General features: G+C 44.0%; 1 protein-coding gene across 3 annotated transcripts in view; it reads left to right on the plus strand.

The window, feature by feature from the left end:
- OFD1 (OFD1 centriole and centriolar satellite protein) overlaps positions 1-23,564 on the plus strand; it is a 486,789-nt gene that overhangs the window by 195,589 nt on the left and 267,636 nt on the right. For all 3 annotated transcript variants that reach the window (XM_069204717.1, XM_069204715.1, XM_069204716.1), the window contains exon 15: positions 8,751-8,862. In XM_069204717.1, coding sequence (XP_069060818.1) covers positions 8,751-8,862 — 112 coding nt within the window. The remainder of the gene's footprint in view (positions 1-8,750; positions 8,863-23,564) is intronic.

The following is a 23,564-nucleotide window of genomic DNA, read 5'->3' on the forward strand; positions in this document are numbered from 1 at the left end:
GGGAAAAGGGTTGCAGCACAAGCAGCAAACCAATGGCGCATTGCCAATTCACAAGCACTTCTGGCAAGATATGATGGGGCTCATTGGGACAAAATGCAACATTTCAGAGAACACTTACCCAAAGAGTTCCAGAAAAGGGCACAACATGTGGTGGAGGAAGGACAAAGTATCTCAAATAATCAGATAGGGTCAGCAATGGATGCAGCAGATACAGCTGCAAGGACAGTAAATACTGCAATAACAATAAGGAGACACGCATGGTTGCGTACGTCCGGATTCAAGCCGGAAATACAGCCGGAAGTGGACACTGCTATCAAAAAACTTAAAAAAGACACTGATACGGCCAAGGCCATGGGCGCACTCTACTCCCCACAGAGCAGAGGCACATTTCGCAAAACACAGTTTAGAGGGGGGTTTCGAGGACAAGCTACAGAACCCACAACCTCACAAACAAGGCCCACTTATCAAAGCCAATATCAGCGGGGAAGTTTTCAGGGGCAATATAGAGGTGGACAATTCCAAAAGAATAGAGGGAAGTTCCAGAGCCCCAAAACTCCTCAAAACAAACAGTGACTTCCAAGTCACAAATCCCCAACACATAACACCTGTGGGGGGGAGACTAAGCAATTTTTACAAACATTGGGAGGAGATAACAACAGACACTTGGGTACTTGCAATTATCCAGCATGGTTATTGCATAGAATTTCTCAGATTCCCTCCAAACGTTCCACCGAAAATACACAATATGTCAAAACAACGCATGGATCTTCTAGGACTAGAGGTCCAGGCATTGCTACAAAAAGGAGCAATAGAATTAGTACCAAATCAACAGAAAGGAACAGGAGTTTACTCTCTGTACTTTCTCATACCCAAAAAGGACAAAACACTAAGACCTATATTAGATCTCAGATTATTAAATACCTATATCAAATCAGACCACTTTCACATGGTGACATTACAAGACGTAATCCCACTGCTCAAACAACAAGACTACATGGCAACACTAGACCTAAAGGATGCATATTTCCATATATCAATACATCCTTCACACAGAAAGTACCTAAGATTTGTATTCCAAGGGGTACATTACCAATTCAAGGTCTTGCCATTCGGAATAACAACTGCGCCAAGAGTTTACAAAATGCCTGGCAGTAGTAGCTGCGCATATCAGAAGGCAGCAAATACATGTGTTCCCGTACTTAGACGATTGGTTAATCAAAACCAACACATTAGAACGGTGTTCACAACACACAAAGTATGTCATAGAAACCCTACACAAACTAGGTTTCTCAATCAACTACACAAAGTCACACCTTCAGCCGTGTCAGACACAGCAATACTTAGGAGAAACAATCGACACAGCAAGAGCGATTGCCACTCCAAGTCCACAAAGAGTACAAGCATTTCACAATGTAATACAGGTCATGTATCCAAACCAAAGAATACAAGTCAAAATAGTAATGAAACTCCTAGGCATGATGTCCTCATGCATAGCCATTGTCCCAAACGGAAGATTGCACATGCGGCCCTTACAACAGTGCCTAGCATCACAATGGTCACAGGCACAGGGTCAACTTCTAGATCTAGTGTTGATAGACCGCCAAACATACACCTCGCTTCAATGGTGGAACAATATAAATTTAAACCAAGGGCGGCCTTTTCAAGACCCAGTGCCTCAATACGTAATAACTACAGATGCCTCCATGATAGGGTGGGGAGCACACCTCAATCAACACAGCATTCAGGGACAATGGGACTATCAGCAAAAACAGTTTCACATAAATCACTTAGAACTATTAGGAGTATTTCTAGCGTTAAAAGCATTTCAACCAATAATAAGCCACAAACACATTCTTGTCAAAACAGACAACATGACAACGATGTATTACCTAAACAAACAGGGAGGGACACACTCAACACAGTTGTGTCTCCTGACACAGAAAATATGGCATTGGGCGATACACAACCACATTCGCCTAATAGCACAGTTCATTCCAGGGATTCAGAATCAGTTAGCGGACAATCTCTCTTGGGATCACCAACAGATCCACGAATGGGAGATTCACCCCCAAGTACTACAGACTTACTTCCAAAATTGGGGAACACCACAAATAGACCCTTTTGCAACAAAAGAAAACGCAAAATGCCAAAACTTCGCATCCGGGTACCCACAAGATCAGTCTCTGGCCAATGCGTTATGGATGAGTTGGTCAGGGATATTTGCATACGCTTTTCCCCCCTCTCCCACTCCTTCCATATCTAGTAAACAAGTTGAGTCAAAACAAACTCATACTCATAGCACCAACTTGGGCAAGACAACCTTGGTACACAACACTACTAGACCTCTCAGTAGTGCCTCTTATCAAACTACCAAACAGACCAGATCTGTTAACTCAACACAATCAACAGGTCAGACACCCCACTCCAGCATCGCTGAATCTAGCAATTTGGCTCCTGAAGTCTTAGAATTCAGACACTTAGACCTTACACAGGAATGTATGGAAGTCATAAAACAAGCTAGAAAACCAACCACTAGACATTGCTATGCAAATAAGTGGAAAAGGTTTGTTTGTTATTGCCATAATAATCAAATTCAACCCTTACACGCATCTCCTAAAGACATCGTAAGCTACTTGCTACATTTGCAAAAGTCAAAACTAGCTTTTTCATCCATTAAGATACATCTTACCGCAATTTCAGCTTACCTGCAAATTACCCACTCAACTTCACTATTTAGGATACCAGTCATAAAAGCCTTTATGGAAGGCCTAAAAAGAATTATACCACCAAGAACACCACCAGTTCATTCATGGAACCTCAACATTGTCTTAACACGACTCATGGGGCCACCTATTGAGCCCATGCACTCATGTGAAATGCAATATTTAACATGGAAAGTTGCATTTCTAATTGCCATCACATCTCTAAGAAGAGTAAGTGAAATCCAAGCATTTACCATACAAGAACCATTTATTCAAATAAACAACAATAAAGTAGTTTTACGGATAAATCCAACATTTTTACCAAAAGTCATATCACTGTTCCACTTGAATCAAACAGTAGAACTACCAGTGTTCTTCCCACAACCAGATTCTGTAGCTGAGAGAGCACTACATACATTAGACATCCAAAGAGCGTTAATGTACTTCATTGACAGAACCAAACAAATTCGGAAAACAAAACAATTATTTGTTGCTTTCCAAAAACCTCATTCAGGAAATCCAATTTCCAAACAAGGCATTGCTAGATGGATAGTTAAATGCATTCAAACCTGTTATCTCAAAGCAAAGAGACCACTGCCTATTACACCAAGGGCACACTCAACTAGAAAGAAAGGTGCTACTATGGCCTTTCTAGGAAACATTCCAATGACTGAGATATGTAAGGCAGCCACATGGTCTACGCCTCATACGTTTACCAAGCACTATTGCGTGGATGTGTTAACAGCACAACAAGCCACAGTAGGACAAGCAGTACTACAAGCTTTGTTTCAAACAACTTCAACTCCTACAGGCTGAACCACCGCTTTTGGGGAGATAACTGCTTACTAGTCTATGCAAAGCATGTGTATCTGCAGCTACACATGCCATCGAACGGAAAATGTCACTTACCCAGTGTACATCTGTTCGTGGCATGAGACGCTGCAGATTCACATGCGCCCACCTACCTCCCCGGGAGCCTGTAGCCGTTTCGAAGTTGATTATGAACATTTGTAAAATTTTTAAATATATCACTTTAAGCTACATTATGTACATACATATTTACTCCATTGCATGGGCACTATTACTATAATACACAACTCCTACCTCACCCTCTGCGGGGAAAACAATCTAAGATGGAGTCGACGCCCATGCGCAATGGAGCTGAAAGGGGAGGAGTCCCTCGATCTCGTGACTCGAAAAGACTTCTTTGAAGAAAAACAACTTGTAACACTCCGAGCCCAACACTAGATGGCGGGATGTGCAAAGCATGTGAATCTGCAGCGTCTCATGCCACGAACAGATGTACACTGGGTAAGTGACATTTTCCATATATAAATATATATATATATTGATCCTTCTCGATCTTTCGGCAGCTTTTTCATATGGTGTCTTATTACATTCTCCTGCACCGTTTCGAAGACATTGTGGTGAGTGGATCAACACTGGCCTGGTTTCGTTCCTTTCTGACTCGCCATAAACAATAGGTCTGGAGGGCTCCGTTTGCTTCTGATCTCAATCCTTGGAGACTGAGGCCCTCATTACAAAAGACCACCGAAGCCGCTGCAGTAAACAGACCACCAGTGCTGGCGGTTTTCTGATGCCTTATTAGGAGACCTGAAAGGATTTCTGCCTGTTTACGGGTGGAAATCCGATTCCGTCGGCCTGGCTGACGCCACGGCAACAAGACACCGCCCACGGCATTACGATACCTAATACAGTGTGGTGGAGTCCTGTCGGCAGTGTGGTGCTGGTGTTGGGAAACCCCAGGACCCATTACCCCCGGACGACCACCTCGCCGGAAAAGGTAAGTTGATCACCCGAAAGAGGGTGGGTGCTGGTGTTGGGTGCATGTGTGTGTGTATGTGTGTCTGAATGGGTTTTTGTGTATGTATGTGTGCGTGGCGGCTGTGTGTGTCTACATATATGCGGAGGAGAGGGGGGGTGTCGGGGTGTGAGCGTATGTGTGTTTGTAGGCAGATGGGGGGTATTTGTCTGAGTGCATCTATGTGTGCGGATGGGGTGTCTGAGTGCGTGTTTGTGAGCGAACAAGTGGGGGTGTATGGATGTATGCGTGCGGTTAGGGGTGTGTTCCTGCATTTATGTGCAGAGAGGGGGGTGTCAGGGTGTGAGGGGGTAGAAGTCACGATTCACCAGTGTTACAGGGGGGCAGCGGGCGGGGGGTGGCAGGGGATAATGAAATTTAAATTAAAAAAATAAAGCAGTACAAAATAAACTTACCTCCGCCCCGCTCCTCTCCTTCGTCTCCTCAGGCTGCAGGCAGGCACAGGCTCCTAGCCTGCCGTGCGGCCAGTCCTGACACTACACAGAGCAGTGTCAGGATTGGCTGAAAGCACCCTAGCTGGGCGCTCCCGGGCAGACTAGGAGCAACACTGTTGCAGGGCTGGCGAGAGCCTACTGCGCATGTATGTCTGGCTGGCCGGAGACGGCCGGCCAAACATACATGTACAGTGAGGGGAGTGCACAGTGCACTTCCCTCACTGCTCGTCACCCCATGGCCCGCCCCTTTTACAAGGATGGGACAATAAACATAGTTTGTTGTCCCTTCCTTGTGAAAAGTTTGCAACTTCTGCTGTTGTGGGCGGGGGGGCAAGGGGAGAAGACACTTCTCCGCCCAAGTGGCGGAGCCACCACTGGTGAGTAGGTGTGTGTATTGGGATGCATGTGAGTGGGGGTGCATGTGTGCAAGTCTGCGAGTGAGTGGGAGGGTCTGTGTGCAAGTGTGCGGTTGAGGGGTGTGTGTACAAGTGTGCGGATGAGGGGAGGTGTGAGCAATTGTCCATATACAAAGGGGGGAGTGTGTGAATGTATGCATGCCTGGAGGCGGTGGGGGTGTGCATGATTGTGGAGGGGATATGAATGGTTGCAGAGGGGGGTACGTAAGTGTGAGTGCGAGTGGGGGTGTGTGTATGTCAGTGTGAGAGTGGGTGGCGGTGTTCATATAGATATGTGCGGTTGGGTGGAGGGTAGTTTGCAAGTGTGTGGACGGGTACGGGGGTACATTGAGGTGTGTGGACATGTGGAGTGGTGGGGGAGGGCCGGCGACAGGATTGGGGATTCCTGTCGCCAGGTGCGTTTCCTCCAGGGTTTTTGTGGCGGGGTGACTGCCACAAAAATCCTGCCAGTTTGCTGCCTCTTAATGAGGTCGGTGGCCTGAGGCCTGCCGCCGGCCCCAGGCCCAGAGGAGCTCACTGATGGCCACGTTGATGCCAAACCGCACAACTTGTAATGCAGCGGTCTTTACCGTAATGAGGGCCTGAGTGTCCCACAGGGCTCCACCCTCAGCCCAACATGTGTAATATTTACATAACCCCCTTGCAACATTTGGGAGCCATTTGGTGTACAGATTGTGTCCTATGCAGATAATATGCACCTTTTTCTTACTCTGCACAGGAACATGCCTAATGCTGTTTTCCAATGCTGTTTTCCATGCTGCTCAGCAACCTTCAGTGTAATGCCACTAAAACTGAAATCCTCCCATTTGGATCTCCCTCTCCCCCCTATCATGGGATTAGAATGCTAACCCAGTCATGTCCCAGCTCCTCCTGCTCCGGCCTCCACAGTGCACAATCTGGGGGTGAAATTTGATAATCTTGATGTAATTCATCCCCACGTGGCAGGGTTGGCGTGCTTGTGCTTCGGACTTATAAAACCAGTGAAGAAATGTTTGTACCTACTGCCTTTATGCTCTCATTACTTATCAGCTAGATTACACCTGTGCTCCTTCCTGGGGCCTTCTGACTTACCAGCTGAAGATACTTAAGTTGGGCCAGAATGCCACAGCTCGGCTTCTACTGAAGGTCCCCTGAGGGGCTCATATACATCATCTTAAGGAGCTGCACTGGTTACCGTTTAATGAGAGGATATGGCTTAAAGGTCTATTTCTGGCCCATAGAGCCTGCTACTAGTCTGGCCCAGTATATCTTACAATGTGCTGACTCCATACCATCTGACGAGAACTCTTCATTCCTCTGATGCCGTTTTAGCAGTTGTGCCTGGATTTTAAAGGAAAAGACGGGGAAGCACTTCCTTTCCATATCTCGCTGACGCTGCTTGTAATGCGCTCTGTTTACACAAATGGTCTATGAAAGATAAACTCTGCTTTAAGTGAAATTTGAAAACTTGGCTATTTCTCTCAGCATATTAGTAGGTGTATTTGCTTTTGATGGATCATTTTTTCTGCTTAGCGCTGGGACACTCGCTTAGTGGTCGTGCACTTTATACATGATTTTTTTATTATATATACATATATATATGCAATCATTTTTCAACATGTACCTACCATGTAGCAATTCATATAGTAAAATCTAAGAAATGAAAAATAGGTATGAAGGATACCTATGCATTTCTGAAGAGTGCACATGATACTGAGTTTAGGAGTAATGGTTTTTTGTATACTTCTGAATTTGGGGTTGTCCATGCTAATGTGATTCAGAAGACATGTTGCAAAATTTGTTTCCACTGCCTTATATTTGGAAATAGTCTGGAGAAACCCAGTTAGTAGTAGCAAATGTTCTACTACTGCTGCAACAGAGAGACATCACGTCTCTCAGCCAAATCCACACTTGTTTTTACAATTTTGGGCCCTATCACAGCTGCCACAAAGGAAAACCTACAAACCCAGACATTTCTGAAAACTAGACACCACGGGGAGCCCATGGTGATCTGACTTGCTTGAATTACTCTACATTGTTTTACCTATAATGCTCTGCAACCCCCAAACATTTTCCTCACATTGCTGTGGCAGAAAGCTCAAAGTTGTGGAGATCCACACAATCCTACCATAGCATTCCCATACTTTTATCTAGTGCCCGTTACTCAAAAGGTTACAGAACATCAACATTTCATGTAAAAATATAACCTGATTTGGCAAAGGATGTAGCTGCAGTAGTGGGCTTGGGTTCAGAGGCCACCCAGGAAAAGGCTGCTCCCCCTTCAAATAAAATATCGCCGTTGTTCTATTGGGGTTTCTTCTTCCCCCGGGGCAGATCAGCTTCAAGAAATGTCCAGCTTGCCCACGGGGTGTGGAAAACAAATATAGTCTGCTTTGCGGGGACGGATCCTCAGCCAGTAGGCCACTTCAAAGAAATGCCTAGTGGGGTCTCTGATTCATGGCGACAGATCAGCCTAAAGATGACCGATCTGCTTATGGAAGGGGCAGAAACCAAAAACAAATACATGCCCCCTTAGGGAAAGTAATTGTTAGCCAGAGAGTAACAGTTACTCTGTGCTTCTTACTTAGACAAAAATAAATTCCCATGTGGTTCAGCGGGGTATTCCAACTTGTGAGAGACACAAAGGGAAAGGAGAAACACTCACCTTTCCCTGGGTGTGTATTTTCAATGTTGATCACTCTCCAGCAAGCAGATCTTACTGCTTTTAGGTCCTGCTTGGAGACCTGCTCACAGGAAAATTGCTCCTAGCACGTCTCGGATCATGACGAATACTTCACATAGCTGAAGGTAGGTTGATTTATTTAGTTAATCTACTTATGATGGACAATCAGGATTTCACGTAGCTAATCTTTCTGTAGTTTTGTCTTATTCTACCTCACTTTATTAATCTTTTACTAAATCAAATAACATGTTTAAACTGATTTGACTGAGAGTTGCTTTACAACTCTTTAGATATGTATCATGTACTGCCCTGTCACTGCTGTGCATAGCAAGCATGCCAGTGGTGTAGTGTCACAAATTATTCCTAATGTTGTCTGAGGCTTTGCTGAAGGGGAAAAATAGAGGAACATGTTGGTCCATAACTATAAAAAGGTAAATTAGAACTCTGCACTGTGCATTACTGCCTTTCCTATTACAGATTGCAGCTCCCACCATGAGATCAGGGGTTTAGAAAGCCTATCGCAACCAGATTTCACGCACTATATTGTCCTATCAGTAAGTCAAAGAATTTTTTTCTAATCAGACAAAGCTTATAAAATATTCACATACAAGGAAATGGTCTTACATTATACAGGGCAATTTCCAAATTAGAGAGATGATAATAAGTGTGTCTTCTCTTTTCAATTTCATGCAGGTGGCACTCTGTGCAGAGTTGAAAAGTGAGCTTTTAACTGTAGAAGACTCAAACAAAAGGATAAATGCACAAATGGAGGATTTAAAACTTCAGTTACAGCAAACACAACAAGGTTTGATCAATTCAGAATCTTTCTATTTCAGCCTGTGAAAGGGAGAAGAGGATGGGTTTAAAAATTGAATAATTGTCAGTTATAGTAATCGTAATTACATCATTAGTACTACTACTATAAGACATTGGCATTGTTGTATCTTTTTTGTCTGTATGTATTTGAATAGTGCACACCTAGCCAAAAGACAGAGGTGCACTGTAGAAGGTCAAAAGCAGATACAGTCAATGAATGAAAATAGAGGTATCTGTGAGCAAAAAGGTACTGTTACTGAATTGTGATGTAGTGTTCTTTAAAGAGGTGGGCTTTAAACTCTTTATTAAATTGCAGCAGTGTTGGTGTGATTCTGATGGATTTGTAAACTTAATAAATGTTTAAAGTGGCAGCCATAATAATATACACAGCTGTGCAAATACATCAACTAAGTATTTTATGCCCTTTATAGTTGCTAATATCTCGTTGTAGAAAGGTTATAACATTTAACATGACTATGTCATACACAGCCACCCTTCGTTGGACACTTTACTTATAGAAAAACTGCAGTTATATTTGTCAATACACCCATTTAGCGACTGAGAAATATGTACACCCAGTGATCGAAGTGGGTGTCTCTGAGGGGCATGGTATGCCCATACTTTTTTAATTTAAGAAAAACAGTTCCCCTACGTTTTGTGAAAAGACAACCATCCAGGGACGGTTAATTCCAAAATTGCACAAACGTTTTTCACTACATTCACTTTCACTGCGTCATCACTATAGGAGCGCACCATAAGGATTGAATTCAAAATCAAGAATTACTGTGTTTTTTAGTAAAGATATAATAAAATATGAATTCTTGACAAAATTTGCACGTTTGAAGAGTGTTTAAAAATTGTTTACCAGGAAGACAACCATTTTACTTCCCCACTGTAGGACCATAATTACTTATTTAGCTACCCAGGTTCTAGGGTTACGGGGTATGCCTCATTTTCTCTAAATAATCACCCCGTAGTAGGGCAGAGCAAGAAGAGTTGCATCAATGTCTAGATGCAGCAGTCGTACCCCGCCTAGTTTGATACACGTGAAAAAGTGGGTGCCGTGTTGTGAATACTCTTGAGAAATGGCATGAAAACAAATGTCAAAAGATTATAATAAAGAAATAATCATCAGCCTCCATCCGTGTAAGGTGCCACAAAAAGTATACATGAAAGGATTAGAGACTACCAGATAAAAGGAGTTAAAGGTAGGTAATGAGACAAACAAGACTCAATAATGCGTGTTCCAACTAGTGGGTTCTTTCTTATAAAGGTCACTAAGAGGTAGCCAAAAAAATAAAGGCAAACTGAAATAGTAGTATTGGCACAAGATTGGGCCATGGAAGGGCGGTCTGTCAGTGGTGGTCTTCGTTCAGGGAATGCAATTCGTTTAGACAAATTGCAACAAAGTGTAGTAGCATCATAATTATTTTTTTTTGGGTTGTAATCTAATGATCATACAATAAAACCAGTAGTGTTACAGGTAATTACATTAAAAAATGAGTCTTGAAGAAGTCGTCATGTAGGGTAGTATGACTAAGGGTTTCATAATCTTAAATGAATGACATCTTCATGGGATCCAGGGAGGTGACATCATATGAACATGTAGCAGGTGAAATAATGTTGTTCCAATTCATTCCGAGGAATATCATTGTGCAGCCTTCTGAACTGGATTTTTACTTGTCTGGTGGTCATTCCTAGGTACCTGAGCCCGCAATGGCAGGTAATCATGTGTATACAATTCTTGGTGTTGTAATTGGTATGGTTTTTTAGAGTACAAGTCTGTTTCGTGTTTAGAACTATTTCTTTTGTGAGTTTTGTGAGGTAACAAAGGCCACAAATATGACAGGGATAGTGATCAGTGATGGGTGGCAAGTCTCAGAGGTTACGCTGTCCACTTTGTGGTATGTCTTTAGGTCTCATGTGGACTGCATGTCACAAATATTATTGGTCCGCTTGTAAGCAAAGCAAAGGATAGGAAGGTTCAAGGAGCCAGCTGCCCAGTGATGAAGCATGCCACCCATCTCGGTGGGTGAGGGCTCTTGCTCCTAATTTTACCATATCCTTTTGACCTGTTTTATATCAGGGAGTGACATAAGGTGTTTCTGCCCTTGTTATTTTAGGAACTGCATACCCCCTTTTTTCATTGACTTATGTTAGTGTGCACAAATACTGGACCTTGATGGCTCAGAGTCCCCCTCTTTTGTTTGATAAGCTCAAGACTGCCCCATACCTGTGACTACCTGCATAGATAGACATTCAAGATATTCCCAGACAACCTTGCATAAATTAGGGACCAGGTACCTCCTGACTCACTAGTGGTCCACACAGCGAGAAAACAAGCCTCAGTCCAGGCGACTGGAAATGCTGCTCCTTTAGAGAAAGAGAGCCAAATGATAGATTCTCCAGGGTTGGATGTGGCGATGTGGGCTGTCTCCCTGTGGAGAACGGCAAACTCTTTTGGCTGAATCTTCTGAAATGACTGCTTCTATTGGGAAGAAATGAAGGAGCTGAACCAGCACCTCCCTGCAGCCCATTGGAAAAGAGGCAAGAATAGATAGTTGAAGGAAAAGTAATTTCCAGTGTTAATATTAGGTGTGCATTGGATGCTGCCAACACTGCCTCAGGGGAGATCAATAGGAGCACTCTCTTGTTAGCCACATGCTTTGCTATCAAATTCTGGATTCTAGTTAGAGGTTCAGCAACATCTGTTAATCATCAGGCAAGAAGAGGTGCAAAAACACCTATGCGCCCAGAACCTAGGCTCGTAACAGCAGAATAGCTTCCAGGATAGACAGAGGATTTGTCCTTCTCCAGTGACAGGAGATAATTGTTGGCAAGTGGGAGCTCTCAATTGAACAGCAGGAAAGGTCCTTGAGGTCAACAGCATGTTATTAAACACTCCATCTTGACGCCATGTTCTGGGGCTGCTAGCCAAAGGTGCCACTGACCCATGCCCCCACATCAGAATGTCGAAGGAATTTATTCCCTGTACTTTTCTATTCCCACAAAAGATGATCCCTTAATGGCCAATCCTGAACATCAGGCTTTTACATCACTACTTCCTTTCAGAGCACTTCCACATGACCACCGTGCAGGATGTTATCCTGCTCATATGAATAGAGGACTTCATGTTGACGCTCAATCTCATGGATGCCTACGTCCACACCCCCATATGTTCTGCCTTTTGGTGAAAGGACAACTCTACCAATTCAGAGTACTGTATTGCTGATAACTGTGACTTCACAGGTGTTTACATAGTGTCTAGTAGTAGCGCTTTTGCTCAGAAACACCATTCATGTCTTTTCATATCTAGACGACTGGCTGACCAAGACCAGCAGTAGATATCAATACCTAGCACATACTCAGACATCAGTGCCAGCGTTCACCACCATCTGCCCCAATAGATTCATCCCTTTTTGAGGTCGATCTTAAATGATGTTATGTGAAAATCCTACAATAAACAAGAGAGAGTAGTGGCATTACAAAAGCTGCTGACACTTTTTCAGATAGGACGTCTTTCAACTGGACAGAGGGTGACGTAGAGGATGATGGCTTCATGTATCACAATAATACTGCTCCATATACTGCACCTCTGTCCTTTGCAATAGTGCCTACTGAGGCAGTAGTCACAGACAAAGGGTCTTTGGGAGGCTCCAGACTGCACATCCGTCCTTAGCAAGAGTGCCTAATGAGGTAGTATTCACAGGTAAAGGGTCCTTGGGTGAGGATCTAGTAAAGGTCAAAACACAATGCACTCGCCCATGGTGAACAGCAGCACCTTGCTGCTGGGCAGGCCTTTTCTTGACCCGATTCTGCAAGTGACGATGACAAGGGATGCTTCACACATCTGTTGGGGAGCACATCTCGGCCACATGACTATACAGGCTACATGGATACCAAAACAATAGGGTTGCCTCATCAGCTACCTTGACTCTGCCTGGCACTCAGAGCTTTTAACATGCTCCTTCAAAGCAAAACAGTCCTCATAATGCAGGTCAACATGACATTCAGGTACTACATCCAGAAACATGGAGGAACATACTCTTCCCATCTGTCTATGATGGATCAATAGATATGGCACTGGGTCATTCTCAATTATGTTCTGCTTCCAGTGCATCATCTCCTAGGCATGGAAAATGACTTTGTGGACCTACTTAGCAGGTGCAAGTCTGTGAGTGGTAAATGAATCCCCATGTCCTCCAACAGTACTTAAACAAATAGGGCATTCTCACCAGAGATCTGTTCGTCACCTCATAAAGTGCAACATGCCAAATCTTTACCTTCAGGTACCCACTCTCACAGTCCATGGGCAAGGCATTATGGATGAACTGGTAAGGGATTTTTGACCTCACTTTTCCTCTATTTCTCTTGATCCTGTATGTGGTCAGGAAAATGAAGCAAGTGTTACTGGCCCTCATTCGGGTGGCACCAACTTGGGGTACATAAACATTGGTCTCCATTCTTTTTGGAGATGCCAGTGCTCTTGCATGGGAAATGTCCACTGAGGCCAGATCTTCTATCTCATCCTTCGGGTCAGTTCAGGCACCCAGACCTCCATCAATTTAAACTAGCGATCTTTAACCTGAAGCCTTGGAGTTCAATTACCTCAAACATATGGAAGAGTTTGTGTAAATCCTGTGTGAGGCACTGAAACCCACTAAGGGTTCCTGCTATGCTACCAAGTGTAGGAAAGTCTCCCTTTTTTGACGTGGTCACCCCCACCACCTCCTCCCTCTCAGTGAGGGGGTTGTAGCCCGTACCGTGACAGGGTATCACAGTATGAGGAAATTCCCATTGATGAAGCATGCCACCTAACGTGGGTGAGGGAATTCATTTTTAAAAAAAGGTATTGCACTGGAGTTAGCTCTGCTTTTGAATCAGTAACCAGTTTAGACCCAAGTGCTTCTTGTTGTGTGAACACCCCCACCTTTCGCCTGGTAAATGCTAAATTTTGACCGAAGGTGCACTGGGCTTCTGCTAACCAGGTCCCCAGCACCAGATCTCTTTCCCTAAAACTGTGCAATTGTTACCCAATTGGCAATACCTTTGGCACCCTTGTAAGTTCCTAGTAAGTGGTACCCCTGGAAGCAAGAGCATGGGTACCAAAGGGGGTTACCACGGCTGCAGCTTGTATTGTGGTGGGACCCCTCACCTAGCACATGCAGACTGCCATTGCAGGCTGCGTGTCTTGGTGCAGCTAAAAGTAAAAACACGACATGGCACACAGCCTGTGCCCCATGTCCCCAAACACTGCATACAATATATGTAAGTCACCCCCACTGCAGGACTTACAACCCTAAGGCAGGGTGCATTATGTTACATAAGTAAGTCACCCCTATAGCAGGCCTCTCAACCCCTAGGCAAGGTGTACTATATTACATGGAAGGGCAAATCTGCATGAGCTCCTCCTATGTCTTTGTTGATTCTTAGACATAATGAGTTAACAGGGAAGCCATTTAGGTACATGTGCTGGACACTGGTCAATATGAGTCCCACAGCTACATGATGGCTTCACTGCAGAGAGGATGTTTGGTATCAAACATATTGTATTAACAAACTCTCACAAATGCCAGTGATGGCTTTATTAATACATGCATCCAGAGGGCACCTTACAGGTGCATCCTAAAAACATACCATTTACCTGTGTGCTAGCTGACTAGTTCTTACTAGTCTGCCACCACCAGACATGTTTTTGACTCCCAAGGGTGAGGGCCCTTGCTCTCGGACAGACAAGAACAAAAACCTGCTCTGGCAGGATTGTTAGCAAACCCCTCACAACAGGATGCCCTGCAAATTGTTTTCCGAGGCAGTGGTTCTCAAAGAAGCCCACCGCCCTTAAAATGCAGATCTGGCTTCATTCAAAGGAGAGATGATGACCCCCTTCCCAGGGCCCATTTGACACCTGGACAGGTGAGAAATTTAGTAGTCAGAGGGGTGTGTCCACCCCTCAGGTCAGTCCCACCCCTAAGATGAGCTGCCTGATGTGGACACCACATTTATAAATCTGCCATCTTGGTGTTGGCAGAATTAGGAAATCTGGGACAGGGCTATGCCCACTTCCCACAGGAAGTGGTCATAAAGGGGGTGTAGTGACCCCAGGGGTAAGTAGCCAATTGGTTGCTACCCTGCACGCCCCAAAATGCCCCTAAATTCAGTATTTATGGGGGTCCCTGGCACCAAGAAATCAGATCAAGCTGACCTGAGGAAGGACACTCTAGAGATGCAAAAGGCAAGAACTGAAGATCAGTGACTGATTTGGCACCAACCCTGCCAGCCTGCCTGTTCGCTTCGACAGTTGCGAGAAAGCTTTCTCATCTTCCAGCTGCATAAACTTCCAAGAACACAGAAAGACACCAGCCTTCACCCCAGAAGAAGGAACTCCCGTGGGGCAGTGGAGCTGCTTCCCTGCACATTTGCAAGCACTCAAGAAACACTGAAGAGGACTCCAGACAGCACCACTTCACCTGTGGCCCCTAACCTGAGTGGAAGTGTGCCAACTGTGCCATTGTGGTCTCCAGCCTCTCCAGAGACAAAGCTCATTGTGGGTGTCTCCACCGTGACCTTCACACCAATGCCTGCAGCCTCTTTGTGCAGGCCCCTCATAACCGCGACCGCCTCCTGTGATGGCAACCCGACGGCCCACTCTTCCTCTGCACCTGGATGCCCCGGACCGAGGAGAAGATGACCATTGGTGTCCCTGTGTCCCCAGGCTTGTGTGACTTGAGCCCACTTGTTAGTTCAGCCAGCCTTGTTTATGTGGGCCCATTCCACCATGACCACCACCAGTGACGGAAACTTGATGGTCCAAGAACTCTCTGCACTTGGACACCCCGGACCAAGGAGAAGAGGACCACTGGTGGCCCTACGTCTCTGAAATCGCAAGAACTGAGCCAACTTGGTGGTTCACCCTGACTGGATCACCAGTCCTAACCTGCAGCCTCTTTTTAACCGGACCGATCCCCATTAACGAACATTGGGCACCTGACGCCGTACTACAACTTTGCCCCCCGCTGTCCCGGTGCCACCTGGTGTGACCTGTTGGTGAGGCCTTGACCAATACTTACCTTAAGTCCAGGAGATTGGTCCCGTAAGTCTCTGTACTGTACCTGTTTGCCGCATTTGTTTTTCCTCCATAGGATAACATTGCAGCTTTCATGAATTGCACTAAGTGTCGACTTTTCTAAACTGGAAAGATTTTTCTTGCAAAACGTACTTACCAGATCGAACTGATCCTGGTGCCAAAGCATATATAAAGATACTTGCTATTTTTGTAAATTGGTGTCATCACCTTATTGAGTTGTGTGTTTAATTTATTGAATGTGTGTGTATTTGCAAATGTCTAACAGTTCTCTCTGATGAGCCTAGTGCTGCTCGACCACACTACCACCTAAAAGAGCACCTTGGGATTGCGAGAGCGAGAGCGAGCCCCTGTCCACTGGTAAGGGAATCCCTGGACTCTGCATGGTGGTACATCATATAAAGAGCCAGCTTCCTACACCAAGAGGTAAAATTTTGTCCACTACTGCATTGGCAAGCTTATTGCATTGGCAAGTGTATTGGCCCTCTAAAAGCCTGTGTGCTAAGACAGTTACATTTGCAGAAAGCAAAATTTACGGATAGATCTGCATCTATCAATTAGATTTGAAATAGGGGACATTTGTCACTTTAAAATCCCTGCATTAAGTCCTTCATCCAACAAGGACACCTCCAGTGCCTGTTTGGAACTTTAATGTAATCCTCAATAGGCTTAAGGATCCACATTAAAACCACTACAGTCCTGTGACATGCAGTTCGTATTGAAGAGGTTGGCCTTTTCAATGGCCGTTGGTTCCCGAAGATGGATAAGTGAGTTCCAGGCCTTGACTATAGAAACACATTTTATCCAGGTTCAGGGAGAGATGGTTGTCCTCGAAACTAACCCAAAAAAGCATTTTGTTTTGGATTACCGCTGCATGGGTAATGCTGAACAGTCATTGCTCTAATCCCCCTGGCAGCGAGGTCAAAATGTGAATAATAAACCTCTCCAGCTCATATAATATCTTTAAATGCATTTTGAAAATTCAACCATTTTCTCGAAACATCAGCTTATGAGTTCTGAAAATATACCCTTTGCTGTTTCAAATTAATACTTTTTCATTTTGGTATGCTTATCATAATTCAACTAAGCAAACACTTCTATATTAGTTGGCTGGGCTTCATGCAGAAGAGCTACTCACAGGTCTGGAGAGCTGCTGATAGCGCACAAGCTACTAGATAGAGACACCTGATTTATAGTATGTGGCGCTGTAGATTCCCATGCTCCCACCCACATCCCCTGAAGCCCCCACTGACCACACATGCTTTCTATTTTTTTTTTTTTTACACAATGGACAGTTCTGACTACTCTGTCTTCAGCATTACACTCCACTTACAGTACACACCTTTGGGACAAAAAACAGTGTAAAGTGGAGTATTTGTCCTGTTGAAATGGGGACTAAGGGTGGAGTTACAAAATGTCTTGTAATTAGAATACATTTTTAAATTAAAACAATTTGCAAATGTCTGCACACAGCTCTAGTTGGGAAGGGTGTGCAGAGCATGCTAATTTATAGTATTGTGCACCACGAGCAGATGTTTACAGGGTTACATTTCCTTTAATTTGGAAGGCCATGCTTTATTTTCTAGTTCAAATGTATTCTGGATTACCTTCCTCTTCACTCCTGTCCCTTTGGGTGAAATGTACCCTATTATACACCTCTGTCTCTATACGAATGTGCTTACTGCTTTATATTGCTGTAGTGGGGTTCATTACTTTCTGCTTTCTGCTTTAAATTTTCCACTCCATGCCTGTGGCGTTTTTTTACAAGACTGTGGTGTCCAATATCCTTTCTTCTTACTGTTACAATCCGATAATGTTTAATTATGGGATGTTGCCTACATGGAATCTTCATTATTAGTCATAGGAACATAATAGTCCTGAACCCCTTACAGAATCGTTCATTGCATATGACGATAATGAACAATTTCCTGATTGAGGGCTAATGGTATAGGTATGTGACTTTTCTTTTCTTCCCATCTGTGCCTTATGTTAGATGCTTCAATCCCTGGAGATATATTTGTTAGTAAGGCTATTGCCATACTTTGTCCTCTCTAGTCTTTGTAGCTATTCCTGCATATACTCCAGGTCTACGTTTCTGAATTTCTGCAGTTTAAGTAAATATGCATTCAATACTTCAAAGAGGGATAATTTTTGTTGAGCTATGATTCCGTAGCATGGGATCTTTCTTAATTTCCTAAATCCAGCTCTATCAGCTAGGGATGCTTTGCAAGATTAAGTGTAAACCCCATTTTAACTATCAATCCCACCTCACACAAAAACATGCTTATAGGTTTCCTGATGAAATTGGGTCCTCCCAAAATCGAATGATCATAATAGAATTAAGAACTGCCATTCTTGGCCCTTCAAGCCTTCTTTCCAATCTTGGAAGGGGTAATGATGCTTGTACACAGAGACAACATTACCAGTATCTTATGGCATATTAGGTTACTGGGTATATATGTAGTGTTTCCCCTCTGGTAGATGAACATAACATGCCGTGATGCCTGGCCGTCTTACTAGCCCCCATCTGGGCAAACTGACATAGTACCAGTGTCTTCTTCACATGTTCTTCAGCATCCTACTACTGTTAAATGTTCCTCTCTGACTCTTGTCCAGAAACAAGGGCAGAACTCCTTCCTGCAATTCCAGTTATCTCAATTTGGCAAACTGGTGCATGTGGTCAGTTCAGTCACCATTGTTTATCTAATGAGTGCATGACCATTTTCAACCACGGTGGTTGTGGATCGATCAAGACAATAGACTACAAAAAGCTGAAGATATTGTGCCTGGTGTCAAAGCAATATCATTTAACAGGTTAATTGCAACCCATGAAACTTTACCTTACCATGTGCATCAAGCCTCCTCAGGTCTACATTACGCTTCCTTTAAGGGCACATTGAAGCAGTGTGAATTTGAAGAAAGAAAGAAGCCAGTGAAACATTGCTCTCCCACCTTATTGTGAAATAGCTCTTGGGAAGTGAGCTTTCAAATTCTATCTGTACTCCCCGCCCCTGCTCTGGCATTGGAATTAAATAGGGTACTTTCAAGACTAAAAGCAGCTCGTTTGAAGCCAAGACTTTCTTTTGGAAAACGTAGGTTGGGTTGGACATTGCTTCAGCTTACATTAGTAGAGCGATTCTGGCTTTCTTTGCAAAAAAAAAAAAAACACCCATATAAAGTTTCCTTTTGACAAGTAAGTAATTGTTAGGACTGTTTCACACTTTTTCCCCAACGATCTGTCCACTTCCATTGAAAGGGCCTTCCAGGGTAAACAATTGTTGAAACAATTGTAAGTTACTACGTTGAAAGAGTATATGACTTCTGAAAAACGACAAGCTTTTGCTCAGCTTACGGCCTGCCCACAAAAGTAAATCAAGTGATTTGCCTATCCAGGTGAAAAAAAAGGTAATAACTGTGGAGGGTCTGTGAAGTGGTGGTGTTGCTAGACAGTAAATTTGAAGGGAAATTGTAATTTACTGAAAACCTATCTAAGGGAATGATCTTCTCTGATGACCTCTGCTCAAGAAGGTTTAATTTCCAAGGTATCTGTTGTATTTATTGATTAGAGTATTGTCAGTCCATGTCCTCACACACCCTCCTTCCACAGAGCATAAGTTGAAGAGGTAGACCTGGTCTGTCTTCATTGTTGGTAAGTTAGTAGAGTTTGGTCATTTACATGAATTCACTTTTCTTTGTTTTGCTGGCCAGCCAATTCTTACTCAGCTGTGCTGTTGCTTATCTTGTGTCGAAGCTTAGAAAAGATTATTTAAATATAAAGCAAACTCCATTGACAAAAACGTGCTTGTTGATGGCATTAAATATGTCTGCTCAATAGCTAATATGGGATTGCCAGGCACTGTGGCAATACTCTACAAAAGAGGAGAAGACACCTTAGCAGCATTCCTAGCAAGTGCGCCACTTACTGAAAATCTGCAAAGCAACAATATGTAGAACGCGGAAAATGTTCTGCTGCCCTTGCTTCCTGTTCTGTAATACCAGGATGAACAGTGATGGTGTGTAGTGAGAGGTGCATTATGTATGGCAGGTGACCCTCAAACTTTTTTGAGCAGTGAGGAACATTGGTGAGTGTAATACATTGGGGAATTAGAGAAGGGGGTGGTGATGACCCACCTTAAGCAATAACCACAATCCTTATTGGGGTAAATGACTAAAGTCTCTCAATTATCATTTCCTAACCCTACCTGGTAACTATGGCATAGAGCAGACAGGCTTAACTTAGACCTTATAGGCAATGTGTAAGATATTTATGCAGTATCATGAAAGTAATAAAGCCTGAACACAAACAAACAAAAATCGCAAACCATTTTAGAAAAGTAGATTTTAATAAATAAAATTATACTAAATCTTCAATATCTAAAAAGGGAAACCATAAAGATGAATGTTTAGAGTTTAAGATTCAAAATAGCGCTAATAACGATAAGTGGGAACCGCGGTCATCTGGTTGTGCTTGACTGGTACATAGGTTCGAGTTAAGGCAGCCCATAAAAGTGCACAGTTATGATACAGAAACCATGTTCAACCCATGTCAGAGGTTTTACCTTCAGACTCTGTATCTCAAAGTCAAACTTTTTAGTGGAGCAAGGCACAGGCTATGGCCGACAAGGGCGTCACGAGGTTGGATAGCCGTCTAACAAGGTACAGGTGAAACAGCTGACTAATAGCAGGAAAGCTTGGAGCTTTAAAAATTAAAATTTCATGCCCAGGAAGATCCTTCACCAGCCGTATATGTTTTACTCCTTTCCCTGTGAAGATTTGTATGCTTAGACTTTGTCACTTTTTTAAAACTCTGAATCTTCCAGCAGGGCAAGGCTGCAGGCTGTAGCTGAACAGGGCTCCGCAAGGCTGGATTCCTTCTCCACAAGAATCAGATTTACTGCTGTGGAAAAGCTCTGAGAAGGAGCAACCTGAATCTTCAGCCCATTGGCAACACACCTTAGTATGATCTGCTTGGCAGGTTGGTCCCAGACCCTCCAGAGATCGTAAGAGCCAAAATGTTTCAAAGTCTCAGCTTTCAAGGGATGATAGGAGAGGAGTACACTGACACATCTAAGGGTTCCAGGACCCCAGGGACAGCAGTTGGTGATCAAAACTCAGTCCGGCACAAGCTACCAGCAGGTTCCATTCGAATCTGTCCATCTGGACGGTTGCAGGGCGGGCCTCTTGTAACGTGTTGCGTCTCTGTTGTGTTAACAGAAGGTCAGTCTTATGACATTTGAGTCCAATCTTTCCTCCTGACTCGAAGAGGAAAGCAAGTCCATTTTTCTAGGCTCTTCTCAGATCTCAGAGAGCAGTTTCAGTCTTCTTTGATCTTCTACAGTTCCAGTACTGTCCTCAGGAGGGTGCAGTGAGTGCAACATCCATGCCTAGCACCAGCATTTGGGTAATGCCCCTCCTTACCGATTAGGGAGAAAACACTCAAGGATAGTCCTATCCACTTTTGTAGCACTTCCTGTGTGCCTTCCAGCTCACACACCCACAGTGCCCCTCTCCACCAGTCCAAGATGGCAAGATCTTTTTTCCCCACTGGAATGCCTGTGTACCCATCCTTGAGTTGTGGTCAGGAAAAAGGCACAGCTTCTTCTGTGGTTACTCTAAACCAGTTCTGGGGGGAGCTTCTCTCCTATTGTGATTGGTGCCTGCCTGCCTGGGAGAACAAAGGAAAGGGATACTCTGGTATCAGCTAACATTTGCCTGTGAAAGGGTAGGCCCCCTTTAATTTAATCAAATTCCAGGGCAGAGTCCACTGGCCATCCTGCCAAGGAAACAATAGCATCACCCAGCGTTTTGGTCCTGCTCCAGGCACAGTTTTGACACCTTGTCATGGGGACTGTTGCTGCCCGATAACAGTTGAAGTGTGTGCAAATGGGCCTCCAAGGGCTTTAGGCAAGGAAAATATACTTTTTTAAAGTACTTTTTTCTTAATAGTAATTAAAATATGAGTTTATCATTAAATTGGGTTTTGAATAACTATTAAAAAGATACTTTAACCCATATTTTTAGCTGTTTCATAGCCAAAATTAGCATTATCAAATGTAATAATGTAACCCAGTGTTTTCCTTGCTACAATGTAAATAGCCTTTGGGGCTTTTTCTCTGTAAGGACATGTTTAACATTTAACGTGTTCTTCTTTTAAATTCTGTGCCATATGGGCAAAAAAGCCTACTTAGGGGTGACTTTTTAATATTTAAAAGGAAGGTTTTGACCTGTCTCTGTCTTTCTCTGCCATGATGCTCTGCTCATAAGCAAGCTCCTGGTGGCTCCTGCTCTTGACTTAAGTGGGTATTTTAGCAGAAAACTTGCCGCTTCCTTTAAAAAATAGCAACCCAGCATTAGAGATTACCTGGCTTTAATTTGTCAGACCTGGAGATTCTGAAACCTTTGTGATTCTTCCAGGCAATTTCTCAGGAAACAAGTGTCAGGGGGGGTAAATGGAAAGAGAAGTTCTAATCAGGATAGCCACTTCAGCTTCCTATTTTAAAACAAAATACGTGGCCAATGAAGCACTGATAAAAAACATAGTTGTAGGGATCATCTGGTCACCAAGTCTTCATGATGCAAAGTTGCTCACTAGTTACACTTAGGGGACCACTGTCATAGAGGATTCCTATCCTGGCATCTGGCAATACAGAAAAACATGCAAATGGATAAGATACACAAATTGGAGATTTGTATGGAACTATATTTTTGAGGCACGTTTGGCTTTAGCTACACATGCTTAGTGTAAACCTGCCATCTAGTGTTGGGCTTGGATGTGTGCAAGTTGTTTTTCTTTGAAGAAAATCTTTTGAGTCACAAAGGAAAGTGACTCCTCCTCTTGCTGGTAATGCGCATGGTCCTAGACCTCATTGTAAGATTGTTTATTATCTGCCGTCTGGTAGGGACGTGTGCTTCTCTGCTCCGTTTAGAGACTGTTGTCGGTCAGTCCTTTCCAGAGTTTTCCATTGGTATTGTTTTTGATAGCAGTTTCCTTAGTCTCCCTTGTCTGTTTGTCAATGTAGACTTTGTTGCGGCAACTCCAGTCTACCGCGGCCTGTGCTAGCCTACACCCGTCGGGGCAAAGCTTCATATATATTTAATGCTCCCTCCGCACCATGTTCATCAAGTGATGGAACGGATGCCCTTCAGATTCTTTCCGCGCTGTCATGCCAAGTACCCAGGCACCGATCTCCACCAGGTGTGTAAATTGTGTCTCTCCCCCAGAACACGGGGAGGATACCTGTGCGACCTGCAAGTCCTTATGGTCGAAGAAGACACTGCATGACCGTAGAGGTTGATTCCTCGAGATGTCCCGCCACAGCATCGAGGATACACTGGATCTGTTCGGACCAGAGGAACCTCAAGTGGAGACACACGCCCAGGTGTCAGCTGCTGATTAAGGCACCTTCTCCCCCAGCGACAGGTACGGCTCCGAACTGGAGATACAAGATCTCAGACCAGGTCAAACAGTAAGTACTGAGCCTCGTCCACCCAGACCACAGCCGACCATGGCAAAGGGTTGCCTAACTACCCCACACTGGCCAAAGACTGTTGTTGGGCCACCTCTGTCTTCAGGCCATGGTCGGCACTGACTGGCTGCATCTGACAGCTTC

Source organism: Pleurodeles waltl, chromosome 8 (assembly GCF_031143425.1).
Source record: "Pleurodeles waltl isolate 20211129_DDA chromosome 8, aPleWal1.hap1.20221129, whole genome shotgun sequence".
NCBI lineage: Eukaryota > Metazoa > Chordata > Amphibia > Caudata > Salamandridae > Pleurodeles > Pleurodeles waltl.